Consider the following 24,287-nt stretch of genomic DNA (forward strand, 5'->3'; position numbering starts at 1 on the left):
TCACACCTGCAAATCATATAGTGTTTTCATATATTTATCCAACCCCTGTACATGCCACATGAAGATATTCTGTGCATTATTAAACACATAGGGGTTTATTTACTAAAACTGGAGAGTGTAAAATCTGGTACAACTCTGCAAAGAAAGCAATCAGCTTCCAGCTTTACTACCATAGCTTAATTGAACAAGCTGACGTTAGAAGCTGATTGACTACCAAACATCTGCACCAGATACTGCATGCACCAGTTTTAGTAAATCTCCCCTTAGTACTGTATATGCACTAGAATGTGTTTCATCAAACAGAAGCAACAGTAAGTATTTAAAATTGCAGAGATATTGTCACTTTGCCCTGCAAAGGCAAGGTGGCAGGGTCTCTTTAAAACGACCATGTCATGTTAAAACAAAAAGCTTCTCCTATGTCCCCTCTGTTTCATTGCTGCATTCACAGCCTGACTGTTCAGCATTCAACACTTCTATGACTGTTGGATTCTTGTGTCCATACACTGACCTCTGCATCACTGCAGGACTCAGCAGAGACATAAGGGTCGAAGGAAAAAAACATATTGCACCACTGGGGGCAAAGACATTTGACATTCCTATAGGTGTCAAACACTGAATAGACTAGTGAAAGCTGCAACACTGGAAAAGGGTGAAGGTAGGAAACATGTACCACCAGCTTGTATAATAGCTCTTCTCTTGTAGGGACCTATCAGCAGATTTTCTTTTTTGACATGAAAGGGTTGCTATTACGGCAGTGAAAAGAAATGATGCCATCAACCTAGCCATGGATTCTAACAATGCCACCTGAATCACAAGACTAGCCTGAATTACAAACCTTTTAAGCATTATATGCTGGACTGTATGTTCACAATTTAAGTCTGACAGAGCAAGAGCTGGGCCAACTGGGCTGGCCAGGCAGTAAAATGCCAGGATTTCTAAATATTTGAATTATGGAGTCCTGAGAGCTATTTGGTTCATTGTTGCAATGGTTGTAAAAGTGTACTTATCCTTTAAAGTAGATGTAAACCCTAGCTGAATGACATATAGTTTGCTACAGCATTGCAGCCACTGCAATACTACATAACTAAATAGCAGCCACTGCAATACCACATAACTGAATAGCAGCCACTGCAATACCACATAACTAAATAGCAGCCACTGCACTACTACATAACTAAATAGCAGCCACTGCAATACCACATAACTAAATAGCAGCCACTGCACTACTACATAACTAAATAGCAGCCACTGCAATACTACATAACTAAATAGCAGCCACTGCACTACTACATAACTAAATAGCAGCCACTGCAATACCACATAACTAAATAGCAGCCACTGCACTACTACATAACTAAATAGCAGCCACTGCACTACTACATAACTAAATAGCAGCTACTGCAATGCCACATAACTAAATAGCAGCCACTGCACTACTACATAACTAAATAGCAGCTACTGCAATGCCACATAACTAAATAGCAGCCACTGCACTACTACATAACTAAATAGCAGCTACTGCAATGCTACATAACTAAATAGCAGCCACTGCACTACTACATAACTAAATAGCAGCCAATGCAATACTACATAACTAAATAGCAGCCACTGCACTACTACATAACTAAATAGCAGCCACTGCAATACTACATAACTAAATAGCAGCCACTGCACTACTATATAACTAAATAGCAGCCACTGCACTACTACATAACTAAATAGCAGCCACTGCAATACCACATAACTAAATAGCAGCCACTGCAATACTACATAACTAAATAGCAGCCACTGCAATACTACATAACTAAATAGCAGCCACTGCAATACCACATAACTAAATAGCAGCCACTGCAATACTACATAACTAAATAGCAGCCACTGCAATACTACATAACTAAATAGGAGCCACTGCAATACTATATAACTAAATAGCAGCCACTGCAATACTACATAACTAAATACCAGCCTCTGCTCAGTCTGAAAGTCAGCGTAGATCTGGTGCAAAGTGTGTGATGCTTGGGAGGCTCCTGACAGCCACAATAGCAATATGAAGTTGTAGACCGGCACACTCTAGTGGGATCATAATACTCCTTTATTTAATACAGGATTTAAAAAACAGGTATCCTTCTTTACTTACATGTTTCAGCCTTGTGTGGGCCTAATCATATACAATATGATATACAATCAATACTACATACAGGTACATGCACCTCAGTGATGGGTGCATAACATTTCTCAGGTCAGGTTTCCTGACAACAGTGGACCATGCCTACATAATGTGCCTCCATCAAACGTTGGCAGAACAGGGTGACAACGCTGAAGAAAAAAAAACAAGAGACAAGGAGTGTTGTCACCCCATGACAGGAAGTGCCTGAACAAGGATATTCATAGCAAGATCCTCAGATGGTATTTTAACGAAACCTGCAAGTTGAAAAATGATTAAAATTACTTTTCAGATTACATTAACATGTTAAAGCTTATATGAGGCTTTAGTGATCAGGTTTGGGATGTATTCCCAGCAATATTAGAGTGGAAGAAAAGCCTAAGTTTTACTAATCTTAAAAATGTTCTGTCTCCACTTCTGCTAACTATCCTGCCTAACCTGAATAAAAAAATATGTATACTTGCCTATTTTTTTTATATGTTCTGGTCCAGTCACGTGATCCCACAGCTCATCTCTCCTGTGTCAGTGAGCGGCTGCTGCAGGGGAGAAGAGGGAGTGCCAACAACAGCTGGGCTAGGGGAGTCTAGGGGTGACATCACAGTTTCTAGACTTCCTAACCTTTGTCAAGCGATCCCTGAGCTGCAAACACAGGTAAGTAAACAGATCTTTCTATTTACAGGTTAGGCAGGATTGGCAGGAGGAGGGCGGAAAGAACATTTTTAAGAATAGCTATAGTTAAAGGATAAGTTCACCTCTGGGAACATATTACATATTCCACTCAATTTTAGGGTGGAACATGTAACATGTCCCCATTGCTGCAGCCGCTGCTCGCTGCCCCCCCCCCCTCCTTGTGATAGAATTACGGGGAGAAGATCCCTGTATTATCTGTCAGATTTGAAAACAGGGTGGCTGTGCGGGACTCCGCCTACACAGCCATGTCATACATTTACAGAGTTTCATGAGTGAATGAACTGCAAGTCCCGACAGCCTCAGAGGCTGTGGGCTTGTAGTTTTCAATTAATTACCACGGCACTGTGGAGTGTCTTAGTAGTTCATTGAATTGTCCTGTCAGTATAGCTGCTTGCCTGTACATCCTGAACAGGCAAGCAGATATACTGACAGATCTGCAGGAGACCTGCATGGCACCAGTAATCTGCTGAACGCTGGTGCAATGGTTTACAGGCTCCTGCAGACAAAAATAATAAATGCACATTTTTTTACCTGCAAAAACATGTGCATTTATTAGTTTGGTGTAAAAAGGTGAACTTATCCTTTAAAGTTTTCTTCCACTTAATTATATACTGTAAAGAGACACATCAACATGCACTGTCAAACTGTTACAGTATTGCTCCTGTAAGTTGAGAAAAGAGCTATGCTAATGTACAGGTGTACCCAGGGGCAGACTGACAACTCATGGGGCCCCCGGGGAAATGGGGGATCATGGGACCCATGTGACCTTGCTCAAACTCAAAAAAGCCTATGAAAAAGGTACCAGGGACATCTCATGGGGCCCCCTACTGACCACGGGCCCTCGGGCAGTGCCGAGTTTCCAAATGGCCAGTTCGCCCCTGGGTGTACCTCAGTTTACAAACGCCTCGGTTAACAGAATTTTCGGTTTCCAAATGAAAATCCATTGAAAATAATGCCTCAGTTTATGAATTTTTTCTGAATTATTTTTGCAATACGAAGTGTATGTTGGTGCCGACTTTTAAATGCAATTGCCAGCTTTTTTTTTCTTCACTATAGCTCACAGAGCTGTCGCTTTCCCCAGAGTTAAAGGAAGCTTTATTTCTTTGAAGAAACTAAAAGGAAACAGTGTTTCTTTTAACTTGGGGAAATAAACTAAAAGAAAACATTCTCTTTTAGCTGGGGGAAAAGTGAGAGCTGAATCTCTGAGCTATAGTGAAGAAAAAAAAAAGTGGTAATTACATTTAAAAACCGGCACCATAATAAATAAGCCCTTTGGGTCTGGTATGGATTTTGAGGGGAACCCCCATGGCATTTATTTACTAATTTTTTTAATTGCCGGAAATTCTTTTACATTCAGCTGTTAGTGGGGAACCCCGCTGACAGCTGAAACATTAACACATGGTTGTCACTACTAAAATACTGCATGACTTGATAAAAGAACTCATGCAGTATTTTAGTAGCGTTTACTTTTTTCTGACCTCAGGAACGGATTAATTGGCTTTCAATGCATTCCTATAGGAAACAGGGTTTCGGTTTACAAATTGTTTGCTATACGAAAAGTCCCGCAGAACAAATTAAATTTGTAAACTAAGGTATGCCTGTATTATTCTTAGACTGATCTCTGTTGGTCAGCTGTGTTCTTTCGTGTGTTTCTTCTGGTTTTTACTGTGAAATTGGCACATGCAATATTCTCAGCGTTCAGAAGACACCACTGTAATATGTATAAACATCTTGGAATGCCTTGCTGTAATCCAATCTATTTATATACAGAAAATATATTTTATCTTCCTCTTTTCAGGTTAAGCCTTCATCTGTATACAACAAAGGAACTGATACAATTTATCAAGTAAGTAACCATTCAACAGTGAAAGCTAAATATTACAAGACATGCACATGAAAACATAAAACAGTTGACCTAAACATTTAATAAACTGATCTAATCCACTCCTCCCCTCGGCAGCTACATATTTAACTAATTTTGGTACCCAGTCTAGCCACATCTGGCAATGATATTTACCTCCGCCCAGCTGGTTCTCTTATTCCAACTGCCTGTGTGTCTTTTGAAGGAAGGTAGAAATCCCCCAAAGTCAAAAAGGGTTGATTTACTAAAATTGGGGAGTACAAAACCTGGTGCAGCTGCATATGGTAGCCAATCAGCTTCTAACTTCAGCTTGTTCAATTAAGCTTTGACAAAATAATCCTGGAAGCTGACTGGCTACCGTGCACAGCTGCACCAGATTTTGCACTCTCCAGTTTTAGTAAATCAATCCCTATGAGCTTTTACACTCACTAACTACTTAGTAGCTAACAAGCACTAGGTAAGTAAGTAACTGAGGATTGGGAGGGTGATATGAACTAGCTCAGTGTGTGTTAGCGTTTGAAAGCAAGAAGAAACAATGTTGGAGGCAATTTAAAGCACACACTAATTTTGGTGGCATAATTATTATTGTGGAATGTATGTTCCTTGCTACAGAATATTATTTTTTTATCAAGTTGTTATGAGTAAAGTTCCACTTTAACCACTTGCCTACCCACTTTCACCCCCTTCCAGCCCTGGCCAATGTGCAGCTTTCTGCGCTGTCACACTTTGCACGACAATTGCACGGTCATGCAACACTGTACCCATATGAAATGTTTAGCAATTTTTTGACACAAAAGAGCTTTCTTTTGGTGATATTTAGCACCACTGGTGTTTTTTATTTTTTGCTAAACAAACAAAAAATTGTAAAAAAAAAAAAAAAAAAAGTTTTTTTTAGTTTCTGTTAAAAAGTGCTGTAAATAAGCGATTTTCCTCCTTCACTGATGTGCGCTGATGAGGCTGCACTGATGGGCACTGATAGGCTGCACTGATGGGCACTGATAAGCTGCACTGATGAGGATGCACGATATGTGGCACTGATGGGCACTGATAGGCGGCACTGATGGGCACTGATAGGCTGCACTGATGGGCACTGATGAGGAGGCACTGATAGGTGGCACTGACGGGTACTGAAAGCCAGCACAGATGGGCACTGAAAGCCAGCACAGATAGGCACTGAAAACCAGCACAGATGGGCACTACTGGCTGCACTGATGATCAGTGCCCTAATGATCAGTGTAGATGTCCCCTAAGAAATTCTGCTTACCGACTCTCCTCTTGTGCTGTCAGTAATTGGCATTTCCTGTTTACATGTGATCAGCTGTGTTTGGACACAGCTGGTCACATGTAAAAGGTGGCTCTGATTGGGCACGTGATCAACTATGTCCGAAGGACACAGCAATCACAGATCATGCACAGCGTGCACCCCAAGGGGTGCATGGGGGGTGTGGTACTGGGAGAACGTCCATGCATGCCCTCCCAGAACTAGCCAGCCATACTGTAGCCATCTTTTGGCTATAGCACTGTTGGGAAGTGGTTAAAGTAATATGCCTTAGGTTAACTGATGTGCATTGCATAAAATATTAATTTTTATTTAAAGCAACACATTTTTACTTGTATGTAGTATCACAGTATGGTGTCACTTAAAGTAGAAGAAGAAAAGCCATCATTTAACTCAACCCAGACAGCCAAGTTATCAGTAAGGAGTCATGGCCAGAAGAGAATGAAAGTCCCTGCACAGAACACAGAACTTCCACAGTCAGACAGGGCCATATATTCTGATACTGCTAAACAGGTATGTGGCTGTTTTTTACAGTAATATTGACTGAGTTTTGTAATACATAAAATATGGAAGGACATATTATGGTTTGTTGACCTACAGTTGACATCATTTTGACCTGTAACTAGCCTGAATCAGGCAGGTTTTGGCATTCCCATAGCCTTGTATAGGAATGCAAAACTAGCTAGAAGTGAACAAAAGCCCATCACCACAGGCCCTGAAAGTGGGACTAAAGTCCACAATGTTGTAGGTGGGAACTTTTTTTAACATAAAGGCCTTGCTTCCAACCCCCCCCCCCAAAAAAAATGCAACATTCATAATCCCCCTTACCACCTTGTCGACGCCCAAGCACACATGCAACCAGCACCAAAGTAATGCCAAAAATTTACACAGAACTCCAAATGTTAGCATCACTGTACATTCAGAAGAAAATTGCTAGCGTCTAAGGCCTTTTCTCTGCAAAGAAAGCCTACCTGCTAGCAAATTTAAAAGCACTTTAGTTCTGCATTAAAAGTGTGTGTTGTATTAGTTCAAAATATATCCCGCCTTTAATAGAAAAATATTGTTTATTCATTAAAATCTAACTTTGACTATTATCTATTATGCCGTAGGAAAAAGGAATGACCTTTCCTAAGGAATGTACACCAGATTTAAAAGGACTCTTGCATTTTGATGATAAAAGTCAAAAGCTTTACCAGTGTGATGGTATATCATGGAACATATGGGGAGCTAATGCCAAGGTACTAGTGATTCTTTATGTTGTGATTACTCTTTAGAGGGAACTAAATATTACAGATTCAAAAATAAATTTTTGACATTTTGCTGACAAGTTTGTGATGCTCTCCAAAGTTTTAGGAAAGTGATAGAATTTCTAGTGATTGCGTCATTTCTGGTAGGTTAGTGGCATGGTCCACTTTATATCAGCATTTTATATATGGGGATTCTGGCAGGTTTTTATTTGCCTTAGGGAATAAGTGTCAACAAATGTTTTTATATTTTGGGACCTAAAGGTTCTACTTAAGGAAGAAGGGTAAGGCATGATTTTAAAAATAAATAGCAGAGAATCAAATGTCAGTTTACTGAAGTCAAGTTTAAATATGACAAATGTTTATAAGGTAAGTGATGTTTTGTTTTTTGTTTTTTTAATTGGAAACATCACTGTCAGAGATAATATGTAATCTTCCACTTCTTTAACATCCTAATATCAGAACCCTATACAACAGTTTCAGAAAGCATCAGAAACAGCAAGCTGAAAATGGCTGGTTGGTCTCTACTAAATAAATATTGTATTAACCTTACAATTATTAGATATGTAAAATTGTACTTTAATAGGATATATAGAATTGCAATACATACTGGGTTCAGGGGTATACCTGTAGATCATGGAGCCCCATAGCACAGTTTTGAAGTGGCTCCCCAGTGACCTGGTGGTCAGACAATACTGTCTTTAATCTTAATATAAAGCATTTCTAAATCATTGAGAGATAGGAGAGCTGTCAGTACATAACTAGAAACCAATGCTGTGAATAACTTATAATATCTTGGGATCTTAATGTAAATTTTAAAGCCTCCCACCCTTCTACTGCCTTAGCAAGTGATGAAAGAGGTGATTCAGTAGTTGGCAGAAAAAATAACAGTTGTAGCAGCAATAATAACAACTATATTATTACATTTTTAGTCTCCTGCACACGACTAATTAAATTTATGGTAAAACCTATGGGAATTTTACAGCCCCAGGAAACTGTGTAAGGATTTCTAGGGTTAATTTCAGAGTGTTGGTCAGGTGAGCCGCAGTAGAAGCTCTGAAGGCAATAAATCCACACCTACATGAGGAAGAATTGACTGAGCTGCCACCCAGTAAATTTTGAAAAAATGTTGTTTGCTGATTACAGAAACAGCTGTGATTAGTTATCATGAATACTCCTCTTGTGCATTTGTTGTCAGCTCTTAATTTTATAGTAACAAATCTGTGATATTTTGACATTCAGATTTTCCATGTTTAATTTGCCTGGACAGATTCTCTTCTAGACCCTGTCTCCCACCACCCTGGCCCCATAGCACCCATGTGGGCAGACATGGTCACAGTTAAAAAGGAGCTTTAACAAGGGTTCCAAAAATTAAAAGTCCCAGTTTTTGTAGCTGTTGACTTTTATTAAACAGACACTCACCTGTCTGGGGATCCTCACCTAGGCCAGTTCTTCAGGTCTTCAGGCTCACAGCCATATGTTAACTGTGGGAATCCATCTGTGACTCCTGTGCAATGTGAATGTTCCCACAGCCTCCTGGAACCTGTGACATATCCCAGAAGGTTTTGGGCATGGAGGGGGGGAGCCGAACTTCCAGGGGAATAGCTTAGGTGATCCAAATGGAAGTGGAATTGGGTACCTGATAAAACTAGGTAACCACTCCCCCCACCAAAAAAGAACAAGTACAGTATGGCGGGGGAGGGGGGGATGGGGGTGGTGGAGGAAGAGCAGAACTTCTCTTTTTGGGTGAAGTTCTACTTTAAGCCATAGATAGGGCTGCATCTAGTGTGGCATGGTAAGGAATAAGTAATTTAAAAAAAAGGCTTGGTATACGTACAGACATTCTCATAAAATATGGCATCGCCACGTAAACTCTATTGTATGACCTGTTTATCAATCTGTTATTTTGTAATATTTCAAAGATATAAGTTATGCAAAAAAAAACTGTTATAACAAAATATCTTCAAAGGATGAGAGTGGGTGTGTGGTGGGTTTCTTTCTTCCTCTGTTTTGATGTATTTATGGTTTACGATTTCTAGTAATTAACAGCCTTTTCCTAGAGATGTATCTCCAGCTAAACACAATATGGTCATATTAAAGCAGTTTCCACATTGTGGTTTCACATAAGCTCTGTTATTCAGCTGTGCTCAGGCTAAGGTGGTTGAGCCAGTTTCCTGGAAAAAAGCCATTTTTCTATTAATTATAAATTGTATATATTTCAGGCAACAAAATGTCCATTTGGCTGGACTCCACGTGACAGCAGCTGCTACAAGCACATCACTGAGCAGAAGGCCACATGGATCACCGCAGCCCGGATATGTCAGGAACAGTAAGAACACTGGTCTATTTTCTGAATTACTAGATCTTTCATGAAATAAGCCTTCAGTTATGACAAGCACCTAAGTCAAGTTTCTTGTTTAAAAAATAATGAATACAATGCAGAACTTCTGCAAGTGAAATACTGAGGAAGGTTGTGTGCGACTTGTCATAAAATTTGGTTATGACAAGTGGTTTAAAGTGAAAGTAAACCACCTGCAAAAAAATTAAAAAAATTGGGCATTCAGGAACTTTTAGCCATAATGCACTTGTTTGCACAGCATATTATCACATTATGCCAGATTTACTGACCAATGTGATTCCACTACAGCTCTGTGATGTTCGTAACCCCTTTCATTGTTACAATCTTCTCCTGGTCTTTCTTTGGGATTTAGAGTTTTCGACCACTTGAGCACAGGAGTTACTTTGTCTCGGCAAATAATTGTGCTAAAACTGTAAATTGAGCTGCTCAGCTCACTGTACACAAAAAAAAATGCTATGAAAGAAAATACTTAAGCCGGCCATGCATGGATTGAACTTCGGCTGGTTCAGCAAGGACCAGACAAATTTCAAACCATGCATGGTCAGAGAGGCTCTACAGAAGTCGATATATCGATGCCTTCTGTACAACCACTCTGTCAAATTTTCCCCACTCAATCAGCATCTCAGGCTATAGCTGGCAGCGCTGATTGGTGTATTCCCTGCTTTCAGAATACAGTAGGATTCAATCAATGTACATTGCAAGGATTTTAACAAATGTAGCACTAGCCCCTTAGGAGTTGATGGAGATTTGGGTCCCCCTAAAGTCCTGCACAGCCAGGCAACACGCATTCCTAAGACTTGTATTCAGGAGACAGTAACCAGTCCTTCAGCTTGCTTTTTTTATATTTTACTAAGGGGTTTAGAACTTGGATGGGGTAATGGGTATATGGGATGCCCAAGGGAACTGCAACTGAGGACAACTTCCTCGAACTACTGTATGTACAAGCCTTTACACAGCAACATTTTCTTGGAGAGCTCTCTGGCCTCTCCTGGTGTAGCACCCCAGACCCCAGATAATCCTGCTCTATCCAGCAGTCTGAAGGAATCCCTGGGCAGGGAATCCAGTGCCTGTCACTTTAAGGTGAGCAGTCCCAGGCAAGGTGCTAACCCAGTTTCCCATCAGAGTGTTTTTTTCCCCTTAACTGACCAAGGGGGTGTGGAATTACTAGGATTACTCACTCAGTCCTGTCCCTATGAGCTGGTGGGTTGGTAGCTGCTTTTGAACCTTCTGCTGTGCTGACTCCTTCCCTGCTGCACAGGTGGTCCTCGCTCTGGGAGTCCATGAGGTCTGAGCTTTCCTTCTCTCCTGCACTACTGCCTGGAAATGAGCCCCTTCCCAACTGGGCCCCCTCTCAGCTTCCTGCACCTCAGCCTTCTCATTCCATCTTCCACCCAAGCCGTCCTGCTACTGAGCAGGCTCTGTCACATTGAAGGGCTGCCCAAGCCCCATGCCAAGCCTTATGCCTGGGCATTGCCCAGGGTCCCCTAAGTGTGCTAGCCAGCCCCTTCTCAGCCCTGCCCACTGCTCCTAGAATCTTGTGCAAGATTCTAGAGCAGGGAGAGGTAACAGGGAACTGACTTGCAGAGCCTCTCAGCCCTTAACCAAATTTAACCCTGCTAACTATTGCATCCAGGCTGCTGCTCAGCCCTCCTAACTAAAAATTGAACACTAGCTCCCCCTGGCTATCTAGAGGGGTGCTACATAAACTTTGTTGCAGATTCCTACCTTTTGTTATCCTAAAGTAATAGCTGTTTGTCTGTATCATGTGCAAAGTGTGTGAGAATGGGAGTAATTTCATAGTTAATAATTATCAATTAGCAGCCACACCTGCAGGGCTCTAATGAGGAAAATGGCAGGGTCTACATGTCTTTAGACATGATTTCCCTTTGCAAGTATCTCACCACAAATTACATTTTTGTTGCCAGAGATGCCCAAAATCTGACTTGCATCTTAGTGCAGACTTCTGGGAAAATCAGTAAGTCAATCACACAAGCAGGAAATTACATTTTGGTGGGGACATTCTGTACACCATCTGTGTAAAGAACGCCTTTAGGTTGCCATATTTTATTTAATTTTACAGAAAATCACAGCACTGCAGATTAATTAATTAATTTTTAATACTATTCAATTATAATATGACTTGTGCTGCAATTGTATACTACAGTATATATATATATATATATTTTTTTTTTTTTTTGTTATTTGTTAATTTTTTTTGCACAAAAGTGGAGTTACCACTTTTGTAAGGGACTGACAATCTGGATCGTTAATTTGAAAGCTTAAAGCTGAACTCCAGGCGAAAAAAAATAAATACACTGCTGTAATATATATAATGGAGAGGCGTATTTGCCAAAGGAAATGGTTGTCTTTAATCCAATCCTGAGATTTACACAGCCCTCCCACACAACAAATCAATATGTATGACACCACTTACAGACGAGTAATATAGTGGTGTAGTCTGTTTTCACCTCCTAGCAGTATGTTCTTTGTCAACACAATTGCTGGTGGGCCACATCAGCATTTTGGTTGTTCTCAAAGGGCCAGTTGTATTTGTAAGACTGGATGTCCAGAGTACCTCCCCCCCCCCCCTTACATCAGGTGTCAAGAGCCCCTCTCCCCCGTCATCAGAAGTAAAGATTCCCCCACCCTCCCTAACATCACAGTGCGACCCCCCCCCCCCTTACCTTTTACTACTGCTGGGAAAAGCTTAGGGTGGAGCTATGAAGCATAAAGTGCAGGGTCTGGAGGAGGACCAAAGAAGGACTGCAGTCAGCTGGAGACTGCTCAGTGCTGAGACAAGGAGAGGCTGCATAGAGAGGCACAGGATCTGTTGGAGGAGTTCTGTCCTCTCTTCTGCTGAGACAAGGTGGGGGTGGAAATGAGGGGATGCTGCAGCTGCTGGAGAGGTGCAAAGGCTACATGATGTGGCCTGGCGGGCTGCATTCGGCTCGCAGGTCTTGTGTTTGACACATGCTGTATAGGAGACTATAAAAGCATGATATAGAGTCAAATTGAAGTATATTAGCTTACACTAGCTCAATCTAAAAAACAGTTAAGTAGGTACAAGAGCTGCATTCATTTATGTCCTGGAGTTCAACTTTAATGCCTACATCTGTCAGACTGAGCCATACTATTACCAGATAGTGTTGACCATGCCTACGGCACAGTAGGACAGGCAGGGGCGGACTGACAACTCATGTTGCCCCCGTGCAATAGAGGATCATGGGGCCCCTGTGTCCTTGCCCAAACTCAAAAAAGCCTATGAAAAAGGTACCAGGGGCATCTCATGGGGCCCCCTACTGACCCCAGGCCCTCAGGCAGTGCCTGAGTTTCCAAATAGTTAGTCCACCCCTGAGGACAGGGCAACTGAAAATTATTTTGCATGAACATTAGAGATATGATGTTGTAAAAGTTATATTGACACATTAAAATCTAGAAGGGCTATTTTTTTATGTGCATGTTTTCCCTCTTTTGCTCCAATACAGGTACCATGGAACACTTGTAGATATCTTCAGTAAAGAACAGATGGATTGGCTGTGGAACTTCAGTAGAAGAAAGTCCTTTTGGATAGGCATGTATCTTTAATCCAAAATAAAATCTTATAATTGTCCTTCACATTCACTACATAGATGAGAAAACTACATCTTCACACCTATGCAGTTTGTGTTTGATCCATTTCTGCAGTGCTTTTTGCGGTGCGTTTTGTGTTTTTGCACATGCGTTTTTGAAACATTTTTCATTTTTTCTTGTTGCTAGGCAAATTAAAATCTAAAACGCATCAAAAACGCCACAAAAATGCACTACATGCTTTTCTGCTGCGTCTCCATTGAAGTCTATAGAACCAAAAATTCAACTTTTTGCGTTTAAAAAAGTCCCTGACCCTTTCCAGAAAACGCACCGGGTGAAAACGCGGAGATGTGAACGTGTCCCATGGGAAATCTTGTTAAATGGACTGTAGTGCGTTTCTGCAAAACGCTGCGGAAAACGGTTAAGTGTGAACCTAGACTAGTCACATATAGCTTCCATGGAAGTTGCTGATACCACTCAGCTGTGGATGCTCATGTCTCTGGGATCTATTTCTCCCAAACAGGCTCTCACATGTATCATGAGATTACACATTATTTCCAAAGGAAAATGAAAATGACATTATTGTTCCAGCACAATTTTAGGACACTCTAAGGTCCTCTCTCAGACAAATTTAGCCCCCTAGTGGAGTTTTGTTTGTAGTTTTATTTTGAATCAATCACCATTGAAAGGCGTGTTTCTGAGCTGGCAGCCTTGTCCTACAATGAACTCTTTTTGGTCTTACACATAGATAAGGTAGTTTTGAAGCCTACAGTGTCCTTGCTGTCCGAGTTGAATTCAGCTATTCACCTTATTCGGGGTATCATTCTTCCACCCCTTGCCCAACTCCTGTTCTTTAGAAGGAGATTTTCCTCAGTTGTCTGGATGTGGCCCATGCTATATGACTTTATCTACTTACAGGCCAAAACATAATAAATGCACATATTTTTGAAGGAGCTTTCAAAGCAATTTGCACCTGTGATTATTGGATTGCTGGTGCAGTGTCAGGCTCCTGCACACTCCCCTCAAGCTTTCTGTCCCCTATACAGGTTGTTAGTTAGAAAGCTAGAGAAATCAGCGACTCTGGGGGTAGTGTTAAATGTTGCTAAAGAAGAACTGAGTATTTAACTCTTTCACTGCCAGGTCCGTACAGCATACAGACCTACAGCACTGCTTTTAGCTGGCCAGATCTGTACGCCATACAAACTTGTATTCCTTCTCTGCTATAAGCTCATGGTCACTTAAAAGACCATAAACTTATAGCAGAAACTCTGCTGAACAAAAGGCTAGCTCTGATTAGCGGCTAAGATACCCTGCCTGCTCTGGTTACCCCCCCAGCACTGAACCCCCTCTTGCAAACCCCGATCCCTCTATGGCTGCCCTGCAGCTATCAGCTTCTTCAGCTTCCCTCTTCTGCCTCTCTCTCACCAGCTTTCAGTGCTGCTGGGCAGCCACAAAGGGATCCACTTGCCAGGACAGGACAGGTACCCCCCTGCTGCTCTGACCCCCCCTTTAGTGCTTTAGTGCCCCCCTCCTCTCTTGTGTCTGGGCGCCCCTCCCTGCAGCTGGCCAGATCTCCCTCCTCCTCCTCTCGCGGGCTGCAGCCACTGACAGATAGCAGTCAGCATGGAAAGTGGGAGGGTGCCCCCTTCCTTTTCCTTTCTGAGTTTCTGAGAGCGGGGGGGGGGGGGCTGGTAAACATGTTTACCAGCCCCTTTCCTTTCCTCAATTATTTCAGACAGCAATCAGTACAGATCACTTCTGTATTCATTGATTGTGTTTACTATCTGTCAATTTGTGAATGAAACATAGTAAAGACTGTGTACTATGTTTTATTTTATGAATGAAAGGAGTCTATAAAGACTCCTATCTAATTCACCCAAAGTGCAACTCAGGCTGCAGAGAAAGAAACTGTCTTTAGTCCCTTTATTTGTCTTAATAAAGAGACATTAGAGGTTTGTTTAGACCGCTGATGTCTCTCCAACGCCCCCCACCTTATAAAAAAAAATGTAAAAATATTTTAAAAATGTATTTAGTTAGCAAAAATAAATAAATTAAACTGTAAAAGAAAATAAAAATAAATAGTAAAGCTAGGTTCACACTAACATTTGCACAGGCATGGCAGCCCTTTCATTTGAATAGGCTGCCGTGTCGGCATTTCACGCAAATAGGTGCATGCACTTTTTCCAAAACGCATCCGCAGGGAAACTGCATGGTCTTTTTGATCTGCGGTTCCTGCACCCTGTGGTGATCACGCCATAGGTTTAGATGCGTGGGGGTGCCATTCAGAATGAATGGCAGCCTTGCGCGTCTTGCAGAAGCAGCTATCTTCAGTCCCTTTCTCTGTTTCAAAAAAGAGAAAGAGGTTTGTTTAGACCCCTGATGTATCTCCAAAACGCTCCAAAAATTAAAATATTAAAAAATATGTCTCAAAAAAATAAAAAAGTTTTGAAAAAAAAATAGAAATAAAAAAACATAGTAAGGATGGATTTAGATGTGTGTCTAAATCCCCCTTGCTTCTTAAGCATGACTGCATCATCATCCTGTCCACTGCCTATTGCAGCTTAAGGGGCCCCCCCCCTTTTGGGCAGGTGGAAAAAACACAGCTCAACCTCGCATTTTTGCTGCCCCCAACCGCAAGTCTAAACAAGGCAAGAGGCCTCGTTCATGCAGGGTGTACTACAGCACGGCCATGGTTAGCTGCACAGGGATGCACAGGTGTTCCATGCATCATTGTGTTTGGGGCCATGGACCTACACCCGCATGGATGTCAGATCTGTTCTTGTAGCTGCTGCATTCCAGTCAACGTGAATAGGACTGCCTGTACAGGTACCGTGCCTACCCTGCAGGTAAACACAGCCCTCCATGGACATATGCTTTAGTACACTACATTAAAGAAAGCCTTAGTAGGAATTTAGCAGGAACTTTGTAAGTTATGCTGTGGTTTTGTGCGCAAATAAGGATTTTAGTGGTTTTTAGGGAAAATAGTGATTTGATAAACATTTGCACAACTCTTGTGATGCCTAAAAAAAATCAGTAGAACCTTCTTTTTATTCTACTTGTCATATGCTTTCAGAAAATATATGGTTTTACAAACTCTGAAAGCTGTAAGTGAAAAATGAAAACTTTTGCGTACGTTTGATTTTCACCCTTTCGCAAAAAGGTGCAATTTAAAATTGACAAATATTTGGTAATTATTAACTCAATACAGGTTAAGCTTTTATAATTAATAGGAATTTAGCAGGAGTGTTTGTATCTGCTGAGAATGATATTTGTGTATTTTTTGTGAAAATATCGTTTTGATATGCATTTGTGCAAATATCGTGGGGCCTTAAAAATCAGTAGCACCTTGTTTTTATTCTATCGGTCATGTGCTTTCAGAGAATACATGGTTTAGGGAGTCTTTTACAAACTCTGAAAGCTGTAAATGAAAAATGTAAACCTTCAGATTTTTGAGAGATTTGTTTTTTTACATTTTTGCATATGTTCGATTTTCACCATTTTTCAAAAAGGTGCAATTTAAAATTGACAAACATTTGTTATTTAATAACTCAATACAGGTTAAACTTTTACATTTAGCAGGAATTTTGTAAAATATGCCGTGTTTGTATCTGCTAATAATGAATTTAGTGAATTTTAGCAAACATATTACTTTGATAAACATTTGCGCAAATATCACAGAGTCTTAAAAATCAGTAGCACCTTCTTTTTATTCTACTGGTCATGTTGTTTCAAAATATATATGGCTTGGGTGGTCTTTTACAAATCTGAAAGCTGTAAAGTAAAGTAAAAGCAATGGAAAAATTGCAAAAATGGCCAGCTGGGTTTAAAAGTGGAGCACAAGGCCTGGCAGCGAAAGAGTTAAATACTTCCATCAGAAAAACAGCTCCTTTCTTGTTATTGCTGCAGGCAGACCCCAGTTTTATTGTTGCATTACAATTTGTATGCTGTGTTGCCCACCCCTAATTTGGACTGCTTTTGAACATCCAAATTGTCTCAAAATTGCTACTGATCCCGAGTCCAGCATAAAATGTTTCTTTGAGTTCATTTGGAGACACAGATCCCACCCCTTTGTGTCTGTGATTTACTCTTAAGCCCTGATTCACACTATGCGGGCTGGTTGCGGGTGCAGCAATTGCAGCTGTTCCCGCACCATAACCACCAGCAGCCAAATCACACTCCCCTCAGAAGACACGCAGGGCTCCAATTTATTCTGAATGGCACCCCCATGAATGTCTCTACTAGAGATGAGCGAATCGAACATGACGAAGTGGAATTCGTTTCGAAGATTAGGAAATATTCGATTCGCGTCGAATCCGAAAATTAGCAAACTTCGGATGCACGAATCAAATTTTCCCAAAAATGGCGGCGACATGTGTGGCGACGGAGCGGGGATCTCTGGGAAGGCGCGCAGACAAGGCGCGCTGACCCATAATGCATTCATTCATGACATGTGATCGCATTAGCCAATCAGCAGCCAGCCAGCCAGCACTGTGTAATGGTGGAGCTATAAATCGTGGCCATCTTAGAATTCTCCATTAGCCTCCGGTCATTCAAGAGAGACAGACCTCTGTGTATTAGGGACAGAGTTAGGGCCACAGAGACTTTAGGGCCACAGAATCATTACTTAGGGACACAGGATCGTTACTTAGGGACACAGAATCATTACTCAGGGACACAGAATTGTTACTCAGGGACACAATCGTTACTCAGGGACAGACACAGAATTGTTACTCAGGGACACAGAATTGTTACTGAGGGACACAGAATCGTTACTCAGGGACACAAAATTGTTACTCAGGGACACAGAATCGTTACTCAGGGACACAGAATTGTTATTCAGGGACACAGAATTGTTACTCAGGGACAGACACAGAATTGTTACTCAGGGACACAGAATTGTTACTCAGGGACACAGAATTGTTACTGAGGGACACAGAATCGTTACTCAGGGACACAGAATTGTTACTCAGGGACACAGAATTGTTGGGACACAGAATTGTTACTCAGGGACACAGAATTGTTACTCAGGGACACAGAATTGTTACTCAGGGACAGACACAGAATTGTTACTCAGGGACACAGAATTGTTACTCAGGGACACAGAATTGTTACTGAGGGACACAGAATTGTTACTCAGGGACACGGAATTGTTACTGAGGGACACAGAATCGTTACTCAGGGACACAGAATTGTTACTCAGGGACACAGAATCGTTACTCAGGGACACAGAATCGTTACTCAGGGACACAGAATCGTTACTCAGGGACACAGAATTGTTACTCAGGGACACAGAATTGTTACTCAGGGACAGACACAGAATTGTTACTCAGGGACACAGAATTGTTACTCAGGGACACAGAATTGTTACTGAGGGACACAGAATCGTTACTGAGGGACACAGAATCGTTACTGAGGGACACAGAATCGTTACTGAGGGACACAGAATTGTTACTCAGGGACACAGAATTGTTACTAAGGGACAGACACAGAATTGTTACTCAGGGACACAGAATTGTTACTCAGGGACACAAAATTGTTACTGAGGGACACAGAATCGTTACTCAGGGACACAGAATCGTTACTCAGGGACACAGAATTGTTACTCAGGGACAGACACAGAATTGTTACTCAGGGACACAGAATTGTTACTCAGGGACACAGAATTGTTACTCAGGGACACAGAATTGTTACTCAGGGACACAGAATTGTTACTGAGGGACACAGAATCGTTACTCAGGGACACAGAATTGTTACTCAGGGACACAGAATTGTTACTGAGGGACACAGAATTGTTACTGAGGGACACAGAATCGTTACTCAGGGACACAGAATCGTTACTCAGGGACACAGAATTGTTACTCAGGGACAGACACAGAATTGTTACTCAGGGACACAGAATTGTTACTGAGGGACACAGAATCGTTACTCAGGGACACAGAATTGTTACTCAGGGACACAGAATTGTTACTGAGGGACACAGAATTGTTACTGAGGGACACAGAATTGTTACTGAGGGACACAGAATTGTTACTCAGGGACACAGAATCGTTACTGAGGGACACAGAATCGTTACTCAGGGACACAGAATCGTTACTCAGGGACACAGAATCGTTACTCAGGGACACAGAATTGTTACTCAGGGACACAGAATCGTTACTGAGGGACACAGAATCGTTACTGAGGGACACAGAATCGTTACTGAGGGACACAGAATCGTTACTCAGGGACACAGAATCGTTACTGAGGGACACAAAATCGTTACTCAGGGACACAGAATTGTTACTCAGGGACACAGAATTGTTACTCAGGGACAAACACAGAATCGTTACTCAGGGACACAGAATCGTTACTCAGGGACACAGAATCGTTACTGAGGGACACAGAATCGTTACTCAGGGACACAGAATTGTTACTCAGGGACACAGAATTGTTACTCAGGGACAGACACAGAATCGTTACTCAGGGACACAGAATCGTTACTGAGGGACACAGAATTGTTACTCAGGGACACAGAATTGTTACTCAGGGGCACAGAATTGTTACTCAGGGACACAGAATCGTTACTCAGGGACACAGAATCGTTACTGAGGGACACAGAATCGTTACTCAGGGACACAGAATCGTTACTCAGGGACACAGAATCGTTACTGAGGGACACAGAATCGTTACTCAGGGACACAGAATCGTTACTCAGGGACACAGAATTGTTACTCAGGGACACAGAATCGTTACTCAGGGACACAGAATCGTTGAATTAAAGAGTATGTCAGACAACACGCAGAGGAGTGGCAGAGGAGGCAATGTTTCAGGAGCGAGCAGACGTGGCAGCAGAGGAAGGGGTCGAGGCAGCACTAGTCGCAGCCAGAGGCCAGTGCTCCCGGTGTCATCCAGCGGTCGTGTCTCCACCGACAACCCTGCCGTCATCGATTGGTTGGCTCGGTCGTCTTCCTCTTCCCAGGTCACCTCTGACACCTACAGCCAACGGTCGGTGGGTACGTCAGACACAACCGTTAGTTGGCATGGCCCGGGAGCAAGCCCACTGAAATCACGTGTCCTCTACCTGCCCCTGTCCTTTGGTGTTCCCTCACCAAGCGAAGTATCGCATGCTGTGGGCTCAGCCCCACTGTACAGTGAGGAAGAGCTAACAGAGGGCGGTCAGGAACGGGGGGAGACATCCGCCTCTTCAGCAGCCAGGCGAAGAAGTACTGGCGAGGAGAGTGGCTCGGTAGCCGGTCTAGAGACAGGTCTGTCTCCTGACCCACACGCAGCCGAGGGGGCTAGTAGTGAGGCGGAGACCCTAATTGATGATGATGAGGCTGATCGCACTTGGCAGCCTCGTCGTCATCAGGCTATTGCTTCCGCATCATCAGGAGAAGAGGGTGCCAGCTTGGCAGCGAGCAAAACAGTCGGTGGGTTGCCCAGGAGGCAGCAGGGTTGCAGCAGTGTCAGTGGAGGCAAACGGCCACGGAGTAGAGCACCAGCTCCACTGCAGCCTACCACCACGGCCAGTAGTGGTGCCGGTGTGCACGGAGGAAGTAGCAGTCAGCCAGTGAGGAGTATCGGGGGCAAAGTTTCCTACTCGGCAGTGTGGCAATTTTTCGTCAAGCCGCCCGAGGCAGTAAACGTAGCCGTATGTCGACTATGTGGCCAGAAAGTCAAGCGTGGCCAGGGGGCCCATGTTGGGACTACAGCGTTGCGTCAGCATATGCAGCGTTGCCATTCGGTGGCCTGGGAAAACCGTGATAAAGATACGGCGGTTCTGCCTGCCCCAGCCCCCGCTCCATCACCCGCTCCGTTACTTGCTCCGTCACCCGATGTCAATCGCCCTCTATCAGCCAGTCAAGGCTCCAACACCTCTGCTGAGGGGAGTTGTCACTCGTTGGCATCTTCCGCTCGTTCAGATGCTCCTTCTCCTGCTACTCCTCTTCACGGATTCCATCAGCAGTCTTTCTTGGAATCCGTTTCCAAGAGACAACAGTTTGCGAGCACGCACCCGACGGTGCAGAAGCTGAACGTCCTCCTGTCCAAGTTTCTGGTGCTGCAGTCCCTCCCTTTCCAAGTGGTGGACTCAGCACCTTTCCGAGAAATGATGGCTTGTGCCGAGCCACGGTGGAGAGTGCCAAGCCGGCATTTCTTCGCCAAAAAGGCAGTGCCAGCCCTGCATTCACATGTAGAAGAGATGGTGGGCCAGTCTTTGAGCATGTCGGTCTCTGCCAAAGTGCACGGCAGCGCCGACGTGTGGAGCTGTAACTACGGTCAGGGACAGTACATGTCATTTACGGCCCACTGGGTGAACGTGGTGCCGGCACAGCCGCACCAGCAACTTGGACAGGTCACGCCGCTTTTGCCTCCACGTTTGCACGTCCTTGGTCCAGCAAAGATGTCCGCCTCTACCACCTCTTCTTCCGCCGTGTCCTCAGCCGCCACCCCCGTGCCAAGTCCCATTACCCGACCGGCATATCACATGTGCAGGGCGCAACGGTGTCACGCTGTGCTGCACCTGGTATGCCTTGGCGAACGTAGTCACACAGGGGAGGAACTTCTGAGTGTAATGAACAGAGAAATCGACAGATGGCTGTCTCCGCGCAAACTGAAAATCGGAACCATGTTGACCGACAACGGAAAGAACATGGTGTCTGCTCTGCGTCAAGGAAGGTTGTGCCATGCGCCATGCATGGCTCACGTGTTCAATCTGGTTGTCAAGCGGTTCCTAAAATCCACCATCCCACTGCAAGACATCCTTAAAATGTCACGTAAACTTTGCATGCATTTCAGCCATTCCTACACCGCAAAGCACACCCTCCTTGAGCTGCAGCGGCAGAACGGAATTCCACAGCATCGCCTGATCTGCGACGTTGCAACAAGGTGGAATTCAACCCTACATATGTTAGACCGCCTTTACGAACAGCGAAAGGCCATCACCGATTTCCTGATGTTACAAGTGGATAAAGGTACTCCCCTGTGTAACTTAGATGTCAGCCATTGGCAGCTCATGCGTGACACCTGCCGCTTGCTCAGGCCCTTTGAGGAGGCCACGCTATTCGTGAGTCGGCAGGACTATGGGATGAACGACGTCATTCCTCTGTTGCATGTCCTGGAACAAATGCTGTTAACAATGGCTGGTCAGGGTGCGGTAGACGTGGCGCACAGATCTCAACGCCACATGACCCCTGTGGGGGCAGGACAGGAAGAAGAGGAGGAGGTAGAGGAGGACATTGGTGCTCAGGAATTATTGAGTGAAATGGGTGGTTTTTCCACTCAGCGGACAGGAGTGGAGGAGCAGGAGCATCTGATAGAGGAGGAGGAGGAGACAGAGGACCCAGACGCACCGTGGCAGTATGCTGTGGAGATGGAGGCAGGGAGTCCCTCGCATTCCTTGGCACAAATGGCCCATAGCATGCTCGGTTGCTTGCGTAGCGACAGCCGAATAATAACCATCAGACAGAGGGATGACTTTTGGCTGTCCACCTTGTTGGACCCTCGCTACCGTTCAAAAATGGTGGCCTTTTTCACACCTGCTGAGAGGGAGGCCAAAATAACGTACTATAAAAACCACCTATGTAGTCAGTTGGTCTCTGCCTTTCTGCGCCAACGTCCATCCTCAGACACTGTGGGCCCTGTGCGCTCACGTTCCGCTGCCATGGCAGCAGGGGAGGGGTGGGGTGGTAGGAGCAGTGGCAGCTCCACCAGCAGCGGCTGCCTCAGTCTGCAGTCGATGATGAGTAGCTTTCTTCACCAGCGCAGTGAGGAAACTACTAACCAGCCGCAGCAGCATCAGGCGGACCTGGAGCAGGACCTCAAACAACAGGCTTGGGCCTACTTGGACAGCACCCTGCCAACCGAGGTAGACAATCCCCTTGACTACTGGACAACGAAACTTGACCTTTGGCCCCAACTAGCTGAATTTGCCCTTGAAAGGCTGTCATGCCCGGCCAGTAGAGTGGCATCGGAGCGCGTGTTTAGTGCGGCAGGAGGTATTGTAACTCCGCGGAGGACACGACTGTCCACCCAAAGTGTGGAGAGACTCACGTTTGTGAAAATGAATCAGGCGTGGATTAGTCTGGATTTCAAACCACCAGTTCCTGACACAACTGACTAAATCCGCCATGAATCATGCCCCAAACATGTTATTATTTTTAACATAGTCCTCTGTATGGCCTTCAATTTAAGCTGCTTACGCTTCGCCACTCTGCCATGGGCCCCTGTACCGCCTCCTCATGCTGCTGCCAGGTCCAGAGTGTGTCATGGGTCCCTGTACGGCCTCCCATTGCTGCTGTCTCCATCGCCACACTCTGCCATGTGCCACTTTCAGGTCTCCTCACACTGCTGGTGGGTTCCATTTTGTCATAGGCTGCTGGCAGATTACGGGCCTCCCATTGCTGCTGCCAGGCCCGTAATCTGCCATGGGCCCCCGTACCGACTCCTCATGCTGCTGCCAGGCCCGTAATCTGTCATGGGCCCCTGTACCGCCTCCTCATGCTGCTGCCAGGTCCAGAGTGTGTCATGGGTCCCTGTACGGCCTCCCATTGCTGCTGTCTCCATCGCCACACTCTGCCATGTGCCACTTTCAGGTCTCCTCACACTGCTGGTGGGTTCCATTTTGTCATAGGGTGCTGGCAGATTACGGGCCTCCCATTGCTGCTGCCAGGCCCGTAATCTGCCATGGGCCCCCGTACCGACTCCTCATGCTGCTGCCAGGCCCGTAATCTGTCATGGGCCCCTGTACCGCCTCCTCATGCTGCTGCCAGGTCCAGAGTGTGTCATGGGTCCCTGTACGGCCTCCCATTGCTGCTGTCTCCATCGCCACACTCTGCCATGTGCCACTTTCAGGTCTCCTCACACTGCTGGTGGGTTCCATTTTGTCATAGGGTGCTGGCAGATTACGGGCCTCCCATTGCTGCTGCCAGGCCCGTAATCTGCCATGGGCCCCCGTACCGACTCCTCATGCTGCTGCCAGGCCCGTAATCTGTCATGGGCCCCTGTACCGCCTCCTCATGCTGCTGCCAGGTCCAGAGTGTGTCATGGGTCCCTGTACGGCCCCCCATTGCTGCTGCCAGGCCCGTAATCTGCCATGGGCCCCCGTACCGACTCCTCATGCTGCTGCCAGGCCCGTAATCTGTCAT

General features: G+C 44.3%; 1 protein-coding gene and 1 long non-coding RNA gene across 4 annotated transcripts in view; one reads left to right on the top strand and one right to left on the bottom strand.

Moving 5' to 3' along the window:
- The window catches only part of FREM1 (FRAS1 related extracellular matrix 1), a 151,329-nt gene that overhangs the window by 119,573 nt on the left and 7,469 nt on the right, over positions 1-24,287 (top strand). Inside the window, exons 31-35 of the mRNA XM_089678089.1 lie at positions 4,653-4,700; positions 6,337-6,507; positions 7,104-7,232; positions 9,461-9,567; positions 13,083-13,168. Coding sequence (XP_089534215.1) covers positions 4,653-4,700; positions 6,337-6,507; positions 7,104-7,232; positions 9,461-9,567; positions 13,083-13,168 — 541 coding nt within the window. The remainder of the gene's footprint in view (positions 1-4,652; positions 4,701-6,336; positions 6,508-7,103; positions 7,233-9,460; positions 9,568-13,082; positions 13,169-24,287) is intronic.
- The window catches only part of LOC149461570 (uncharacterized), a 522,205-nt gene that overhangs the window by 71,195 nt on the left and 426,723 nt on the right, over positions 1-24,287 (bottom strand). The window lies entirely within an intron of this gene.

The sequence above is a fragment of the Staurois parvus genome, unplaced genomic scaffold, assembly GCF_062004578.1.
Source record: "Staurois parvus isolate SC_StPar_1 unplaced genomic scaffold, SC_StPar_1.0 ptg000198l, whole genome shotgun sequence".
Taxonomy (NCBI): Eukaryota; Metazoa; Chordata; class Amphibia; order Anura; family Ranidae; genus Staurois; species Staurois parvus.